General features: G+C 30.7%; 1 protein-coding gene across 1 annotated transcript; it reads left to right on the top strand.

Moving 5' to 3' along the window:
* The first annotated feature begins 1,459 nt into the window (after positions 1-1,459).
* On the top strand, positions 1,460-2,342 carry LOC136989582 (proteasome inhibitor PI31 subunit-like). Its single transcript, XM_067287797.1, has one exon. It carries the CDS (start codon positions 1,561-1,563, stop codon positions 2,248-2,250), a length of 690 nt encoding a protein of 229 aa, XP_067143898.1. The 5' UTR covers positions 1,460-1,560; the 3' UTR covers positions 2,251-2,342.
* Positions 2,343-9,223: the final 6,881 nt, after the last annotated feature.

The raw sequence follows: 9,223 nt of genomic DNA, 5'->3' as shown, positions 1-9,223 counted from the left end.
AAATTAAATGTAAACGGTAATTTGTATGTAAATTATATTTATTTTGTATCCGTCAGTTCCTCCTTAGTCTACTACTGTATTGTAGAAATGAATGTAATGTGTATTTTTTAAACTCCTCTCTTTTAAATATCCTGCCCGAGAGAGTGAACTACGTATCATACATTAAATATTAAATAACGTTTTAAAATGTCAAAACAAAAAAAGAGAGAAAAAAGTACATTAAAGGAGATGATATTTCCTTATTATTTATTTACTGTTTACAAGGAGTTTTCAATTTCTTAAATAGCGAGGTTGAAGCCGAAGTTTTCAACGGGAAAAACGTGTACGTCGGACGTTCCTGTAAGCCTAGAAGTTTGGCAATGGCGTTTGGAAAGTCAATAGAATCATGCTCGACATTCCCAAGGCCATTGCCAAACTTCTAGGCTTACAGGAACGTCCGACGTACACGTTTTCCCGTTGAAAACTTCGGCCTCAACCTCGCTAGTATTATAAAGAAGTATTTACCGTTTTAAACTTTTTTTTTACTGATATTAAATTCTACAAAGTAAATAAAATTAGGCCTATTCAATTAAAAGAAATGTACTTTTTTTTTATTCAGAAAAAGTACAAATGAAGTTGAAGAAAGGAATACAGTTGTGGATTGATTGCAGGTCAGGTAATAGCACCAGAGGGTCTTAAAAATAACTACCCAAGTATAAATAGCTTTCGGAAGTTTGCTGTGTTCAGAAACTGCGTATCTGTTGTTTGGAGATCTTTGGATCTTTGGAGAAAGGCCACATCATCGAGCCAAGAAAGCAGGATTTTGGAGACAAATAGCTCGCGCGAGTCTCTGCTCGTGTTAACCCATCCAACCTTCTCTCCTTTGGATTTTGAGATTCGGCGTGCCCTGAGGCTCCAGACACGAGAAACGCGATCGTGGCTCTTACAAAGGTTACGTATACCAAGTGTCGGTCGTTTGCATTCGTGTTGTGTTTTCTTGCGAGTAAAATCATGTGATCTAACAGTTTTTTTTATTCACATTTTTGGTTCGAGAGGTCTCAAAACGTGGAGATTTGTAAAAAACTTGGAGGGTCAAACATGACACAGTTACAATACTTTTCTTTGTTATGTTTACATAACAGCCGGGAAGGTAAAAGTAGGAGAGAAAGAAGACGGACCCTCATTTGTGAATTAATTCTTAGAGCTTTAGAATGTAAGATATTGGACAATTTAGTGCCTGAAATTATACTACGTAGATGATGTCTTAATTATTTGGAGGTCAAAACCTAACATAAGTAACGTATTAAGGGAATTCAATCGCAATCAGTACGGTTTTAAATTGAAACCCGACCAGGAAAGTAGCAGTGAAGTCCACTTCCTGGATATCCATATTCAGTTCAAAAACGGTCATAGCCTTATCTGCACCCATTATATCTTAACATAATCATAACAATACGTATTCAATAATTAAAATATTAATATTTGCATATTTTTCTATTATTCATAAAGTAATTGTAGAAAACAATAATAAGATAATCAAATTGTGTTTTATTGATACGTCTCGTCAGAAGTTGATGGAAAATGAAAGCGCTAGAGTTATGCCATACGATTGTGAACCACCAAATTAAACAGAAGTCGGATGCATTTATGGTTTTTCTTCATTGCTTTATGATCGAGAACGGAATGAAATGCGTGCGTTCGGGCAAAAATTGGTCTTCCGACGAAAAATCCGAACTTCTACCCGAAAATTGGAATTCTCAGAAAGATTCTTATAATATACGATATATGGCAACGAATGATCATCGATATATTTTGAACGTTAGAAATTCCGGCGATTCTATTCAGGTGAAACTGGAGAACCTCGATAATAAACAATCATCCCGGATATCTTTTGACATGGACAGCTTCATAAATGAAGATTTCAAAAATTTCCACTCCGCCTTTAAGAATTTAAATAATCTCGAAGAAGATATGGATAAAATTTTGAGAGAAATTCGTTCTCCCGAAATTAACCGGAGCGGTCGACCGAAAGACAGCGATATCACGGTTCCAGAAATTGGCGGAAATGATTTAGATCCTTTGGGAAGAGGAGGAGGAGGAAGAGGAGGGATGCTAATGAGTGAACCTCGTCCCGCACCTCCCGATCCTACTTCTGGAAACTTGGATTTTGCACCCGAAGTTCGTATTCTTCCCGAAATGAGATTTGATCCCATAGGACCGGATACGAAAGCTCCCAAGCCTCCTAAACGAGATCCCGATCGTTTAATATAATTTTCTCACTCATTTACCAAAATTCATTCGTTGACGTTCAAGTATAGAAGCTGAATTTAACACTTAAATTTAAAATAGATACAAGACATTTTTTAAAATTAAATATAATTTTATCACGCAACTAACGGTTAAACTCATTGAATTTATGCTCATTTTTCATTAAAATTTTTTCTGTTTCCATTTTATTTCATACGCCATAGTCATTTATTAGAATTAAATTTCTAAAGTATTATAGATTTATTATAATATTCTCTAATTTAGACGTTACAAACGTAAAAAAAACCACACGTGGCTAACCATTAGCGAAGCACGGACCATCATTGTTCAGTAACCATCAGTAATCAATATTTAATGTAAGCATGAAGGAATACAAAATACATAAAGGAGTATTCTTTCATTCATTTGCTAGTATAAGCAAATGAATGAATGAATGATGGGGGTGTACTTCAAAGTGAAGATGCAGAGAGTGATTAATGCCATTGTGTATACTACTAGGGATGCTGAAAGGATGAGTTTTGGGAAATTTTAAGACATGTCTTGGGTGAGAGTGACCCCCAGGAGCGTGTGATTATAACTGAAGATATGAATGGACGGGTGGGTGTAAAGAGAGATGTCTGAGAGTGCTGGGGCTAAGTGGTGATCTCCAGGTGAACAATAATAGAGAGCAATTAGTTGAGCTGTGTGTGAAGAGACCTATGGGTGTCCAACACCTTTTTTCCATACAACACCATTTATCATTACATATGGGGAAATCATACAAAAGGTCAGAGGACTATAATAGATTTTGTTAATAATTCATGATAGTGCAATAAGAATGTGAAATGGAAAATCTCGTGGTCTGGATCAGCGATCAGCAACCTTTCTGACCTCATGGGCCACTAAACTCACAATTTTGAATCCTGCGGACCACTATCATGAATTTTTTTTAAACGATACAAAATCTGTAGAATAATGATCATAAAATAATTATTATTGCCTTACTGTCCTTATTTACTTTTTCCTCAATTCTTGTGTAAATGCTTAACACCAGTATAATAGTCCTGTTAATAATTAATGTCCACATTTATGATCATTATTATATATTTTGTCAAAGTTCAATTTTACTATATTAATATGAAACTCGTGTGTTTAATTATAACAATTAATGCAAGCCTAAAGTTCATTGCTGCGTGTTTGAAATAAGTTTATGGGTTCTTAGCGCTTTTCCACGAAGGACGACAATCGCACTCACTATATTGTTTATTGTTCATTATTTATTGATAACAGTCACTTCGTATTTGGTTTTAGATTCGAATAAAAACCCCCAATGAGTGAAAAAAGCAACTAAGTATTTTGCATTTCTTTTGTAATACTTTGCATAACCTTCAGTTGATCAATGTCCAAATTTCTCTACGGACCACCCAAATTTTCTCGTGGACCATCGGTTGCCAACCGCTGGTTTGGATGATGTGACCTCAGAAATGTTAAAATATGGAGGGAAAAATACGGAAGAATGGATGCTCTGACTCTGCAACTTATGTTGGGATAAGCGCACAGTGCTATGTGATTGGAGAAATGCCGATCGTTCCTATATATAAAGGAAAGGGTGAAAGGACAGACTGCAAGAACTTCCGTGACATAAACTTGGTGAGCTTACCTGGAAAAGTGTTTTCATGAATGTTGGTTGACAGAATTGAAAAGTCAACTGTAAAGCAAATATGGAAAATGCAATGTGGATTTATGAAGGGGAAGGGGTGTATGAACCAGATCTTCACATTGTAAATGATTGTGGAAAAATGCTTGCAGTGTTTATTAATCATGAGAAAACATACAACAGAGTGGCAAGTATTATGTAATTATGGAATGAGAGGTAAACTACTTAAGAGGTGCGAGAGCAATGTATGAAAACGGCAAAGCATGTGTATGAGTGGTTCACAATTGAGAATGCAAGACAAGGGTTTGTTATGTTCCTTGGTTTTTAATGTTTTCATGGATGCATGCATGAATGCATGAAGAGATCCAGAGTATTTGAGTGTGAAATGAAAATTGGAAATGAACAAGTCTGTTGTATGAAGATAATACTGTGCTATTAGCAGAGTAAGGAAGAGCTTCAGACACTTGTATCTAGTCTTGAAGAGATGTGTTAGAAATACATGCTGTGAGAGAATGTGAGTAAAACTAAAGTGATTGAATACAAAGGTGAACAAACGGATTGCATGATTGAGCTGAATGACGAAAAACTGGAACAAATGAATAAGTTTGTACATTTGGGAAGTATGATAGATCGTAATGAAGGATAGATGGTAATGAAGGATAGATGGTGAATGCTGGAGCTCACGTGGTGGGTGCAATGAGTAGACTTGCAAGAAATAAAAAGATGTCCAAAGAAGCATGAATGGCTGTGTATGGGAGTGTTGTGGTTTCTGTGCTCAGTATGGTAGTGAAACTTGGGTATGGCAGAAGAGTCACAGGAGTTACATTATTGCATGGGAAATGAGGCATTACAAGAAAACGCCTTGTGAGAAATGAACAAGTGCTGGAGAAGTGTGGGGTAAAAGAGAATGTGGTTGAAAAGATGGGGAAATCAGCCACTACAATGGTTTGGCCATGTTGAGAGAATGAAAGGAGAACTGTTGAAGAGAATATGCATGGGAAAAGTGAGAAACACAGTAAGGGAAGGTTGAGAAAGTCTTGGTTGGAACAAGAGCTGAAAGAACATCAGGTGTTGAGTTAGAAAGAGAATGTGCGGAAGAGTGCTAGAAGAGGCATGAGTGTGTCTGAAGAAAAGATGGAGTGTTTGGACAGAAAGTGTCTCCACACTTCCTGTCCAAACTGAAAGTTACTGAATTGGTAGTTTGTAAGTTTGTAAGTTTGTAAGATTTGTTTGTAAGATGGTAGTTTGTAAGACCACACTTTTGCCGGCTGCTCACCTTTTTCAGATTGAGAATGAGGGTATTATGTATGATATGAAAATAATTATAAAAGAAATCTCAAAATAATTTTTTTAATACAAAAATTTATCTTATCATAAGAACCTTACATAATTTTGATACAATGAAGATTTAACAATTTACATTTTGAAAATAAATTACAAAAGTAGCTACGTGAATTTTTCAAATTTCATTGCATAGTAATTACAACAAAATTATAAGGTTTATTATACTTGTGTATATATATATATATACCGTATCTATGTAGAATAGCATAAACAATATGCAATGCAAATGCTTCATTAGAAAGCATAAGCTAAAAATTATAACATCCAGATAATTTAATACCCAAAAGGAATCATTGCTGTTTATTACAAAATATATTTTTCATTATTGTTATGCATGTTGATCAAATTATAATATATTTACATTCTTAATAACAAAATGAAAAGGGAATGATAATGTTTTATTTTATACATTATCAAAATTAATTTCATCTATAAAACAAAATAGATTTGTCATTACCTGCATTATATCACAGAAAAATATTTCCATATACAAAAAGGCATAAATATTTCAAATGAGATTGCTGATATTTGTAATTTTCATACAGAATTAAACAACATATTTCAAGTGATAATATTTACAAAGACTTGCATAATATTAAGTACACATTTCTTATTTTAATTTTCAAGCACATATTTAATTGTTACAATACCTTGCTTAAGTTTATATATTTTTTTTTATTTAAATAAAATTTCAAAGTGATTTCTTTCTAAAATATAACGTTTTCTAGGAACAAATAAATCGTCGTTAAATCTTCACAAATCTCGCTATAAGTAACGAACAAAGATCTAATCATATTAAAAACTACAACCGAGATATTATGCTTTTATAAGTAATAAACTAGTATTTAAAAAGTCTTGTTACTGTATTACAAATTATATCTAAAATTTATAATTGTAAATTAATTTTTTATCGTTCATTTATATATTTTTATAATTAATATTTGTGAAAATTTAACGACGACTTCTCACGTGCTATTAAAAGATTAAATATTTTAAAAGCAGCATCAGTTGTTCGCTATACTTCACCAATTTATTCTAATTTTGTTACGAACATAAAATATGTGCTCCACTTTAAACCAATTATTTCCATCTTACAAAGGAAAATCATAACTTTTTTCCCTTTTAATAAAAGAAAATAATTTGTTTGATTAATGGTACGAGTTCTGAATTATATTATATTTATCAACAAAGTTAAGGCACACACAATAATAGACTTTTGTATCTTCAATGTAATTTTAGCATTAATTATTCTATGCAAAGGATAATGACGTTTACTAAATGATTAAATCTCTAATAACGAATAATGAAGGTTTATCCTATCAAGAAAGGCAAGTTGTTATTATCCATTTGAGGAATAATTAAGGCCATTAATATATATAAAAAAAATATATAAAATATTATTTAATGGAATAGAATTTAATTCTTTTTTATTACAAAATATTATATAATAAGATATAATTCAAAATATAATCAAAAAATAAATAGAACTATTTCTGCATATTATGTATTAGAACATTTCAATAATTAATATACATTAGTTTGTTGGAAGACCGTACATTTAATATTAAAGGTAACATTTTAGGATCGTTCTTATTCCCAGATTTTATATAATTTTTATTTATGAAGTATGGTTACATGTATTACATGGCATGGAAATACTCAGATTTTATCAAACAAGTTATCTCACTTGATAACACTTGTATACATATAAATTCATATGCTATTTTATGGCTTAAGGCACTGTTTATTTTTGAAAATACAAACCAGATTAGAAACGCATAGTAAAACGTTGAATATAACTTTTATAATTTTTTAGTCAAAAATTGATAAGTACACCTCTATCACATTGATAACTGTCCAACATTTTTGGATACATAATCTTCCACAAATTACCATAAAATACAAGGAATAAAAATAAATTTGAACATCTTTATTTATGCGTTTATCTTAAAAAAAATACAATAATAATAAATCCTGCAGTTTCTATCATATTTGAATTAAATATTTCTCATAAATCATTTGACGACATTTAATTTATAATACACGTATACACAAATGCTAACCCGAACTAATTATTAAATGGAATTGGATTAACGAAAAAAAGGAGTAACAGCTTAACAGGGTTATAAAGAAACAAATCTCAGGAGACAATTTTTAATTCACATATTAAAACAATTAATATTAGTTATATTTTATAATTATTACAGAAAGCTTTACTAGCATCGATTTTCATTTCTTTAAGCCAATATGAAAACTGAGATTCTAGCATCCATTTTAAGTCATTGTCAACTCTGGAATTGAGCCCGAGAAAATATGTTTTCAAGCCGTAATTGGTACGGCGCATATTAATTTGCTGCGATTTTAAACAATAATCAATTTCTTTGTTTTCAGCTAGAGCATTTAGCAGAAAAATAAACTAAATTAGTTTGGATTTAGCAGAGTTCAGATTAGCAAAAGTGCACTGTGTACAAATTAACTTTTGAATTGTTCTTCCTTATTTAATGAGATTTTGTACGTTTTTACTTAAAAATATAAAAGCTATTATTTAATTTTCAGTTTTTGCAAGTGCAAAATTTATAATACAAGTGCATTCATAACCAAATTAGATTTGAATCTATCGTCCGATAAACAAACAATACCATCTTAACATACTCCATTTTGTAACGATCCAGTCAAACGTGACATTATGAAAAACATTGGAACCAACTACAAATTTTATATAAATAGATAATATCAATAATAATGAAAACTTCAAATTTAGATCCAAGTTGTTTTTATGATTATTGAGTTAGTTAACTAATATATTCCATTACCTTAAATAAAGAATCAAGACTCTTACAAGACAAAAACTGCAAAAATAAAATTAAATATACTTGTAGAAGAAATTTTAATATAAATGAATTTGAAAATCCTATAATGAAGATGCCCTATCATTAACTGCAAAATTAATTTTCTTATTTAAGGATTAATTAAAATATTATAATAAACTTATTGAAATTTGAAAGATTAAATTAATAATAAAATAAAATAATCAATAGCAAAATATAAAAAAAAAAACATTTCTTTATTGTTTGTATAATTCAAGTTTTTTCTTAATTCTAGATCAAACTGTATTAGAACTGATAAGAATACAATGGCAAAATTTCAATTAATTATCTGATGAACCGAAAAAGCTTCAAAGATCAGCAAATAATAGCTTTAAAGAAAGTTATTGACAATGTTAAATAAAATATGGATTAAACGAGAATGAATTCCATTGATTAAAATGTTAACACACTTGACAATAAAGAGATTAGCCTCATTTTCCAATAATTAATCCCAGAAGATATAATTATTACAATTTTTTCATAATAAAAAATAAGAATTACATTTTTCAAATTTCCAATAAATATTTTTTTTTTTGTAATGAAGGAAGATTAATCTAGCAAAAAACTTTACTATGTTTTGTATAGATTAAGTAAGTGAAATTTATACTTATTTGGAAATTTATTAAAATTTACAAACATGTTTAAATATCACTTACTATGAAAAGTATAACTGTGATAATTAAATAAAATCAAATGGTTGTAATTGAATTTATCTTTACAAGAATTTTATTTTTCGGAATTTCTTTGAAACGTTTGAATGATATATAAAACAAACAATAATAGTGTGTGTATGTGTGTGTGTGTGTGTGTGTGTAAGCAAATCTATAGTGTCTCCAAGAAAGATATTTATTAATATACAAATTCGTAATACAAAAACAAAGCAGTCTATCGAAATGCAGTTTGCAGTGAAAGAATAACTCAAAAAGTATTTTAGAGCAAATTATAATGGTGCCAGTAGCTTGCAGAATTAAAAATGGGACAATATAGGAAAAAGTGTAATATCTGTTGTGGTTAGTTGAAATAAAATTGCTATAACCATGAAAAGAAAGTATTGCAGGAAGTGCAAAAATACGCCACCAAGTGTCCTTTCGATTTATACTCGAATGCAGAAATTTAAAGACCTACAGTG

The sequence above is a fragment of the Centruroides vittatus genome, unplaced genomic scaffold, assembly GCF_030686945.1.
Source record: "Centruroides vittatus isolate TY-2023 unplaced genomic scaffold, ASM3068694v2 scaffold_712, whole genome shotgun sequence".
NCBI classification, from domain to species: Eukaryota; Metazoa; Arthropoda; class Arachnida; order Scorpiones; family Buthidae; genus Centruroides; species Centruroides vittatus.
Note: the sequence above shows the minus strand (reverse complement) of the source record. Positions and strands in the feature narration are given on the sequence as shown.

Bases quoted from the DNA above. Each gene is read 5' to 3' on its own strand.
- LOC136989582 (XM_067287797.1), top strand. From the start codon at position 1,561: ATGAAAGCGCTAGAGTTATGCCATACGATTGTGAACCACCAAATTAAA.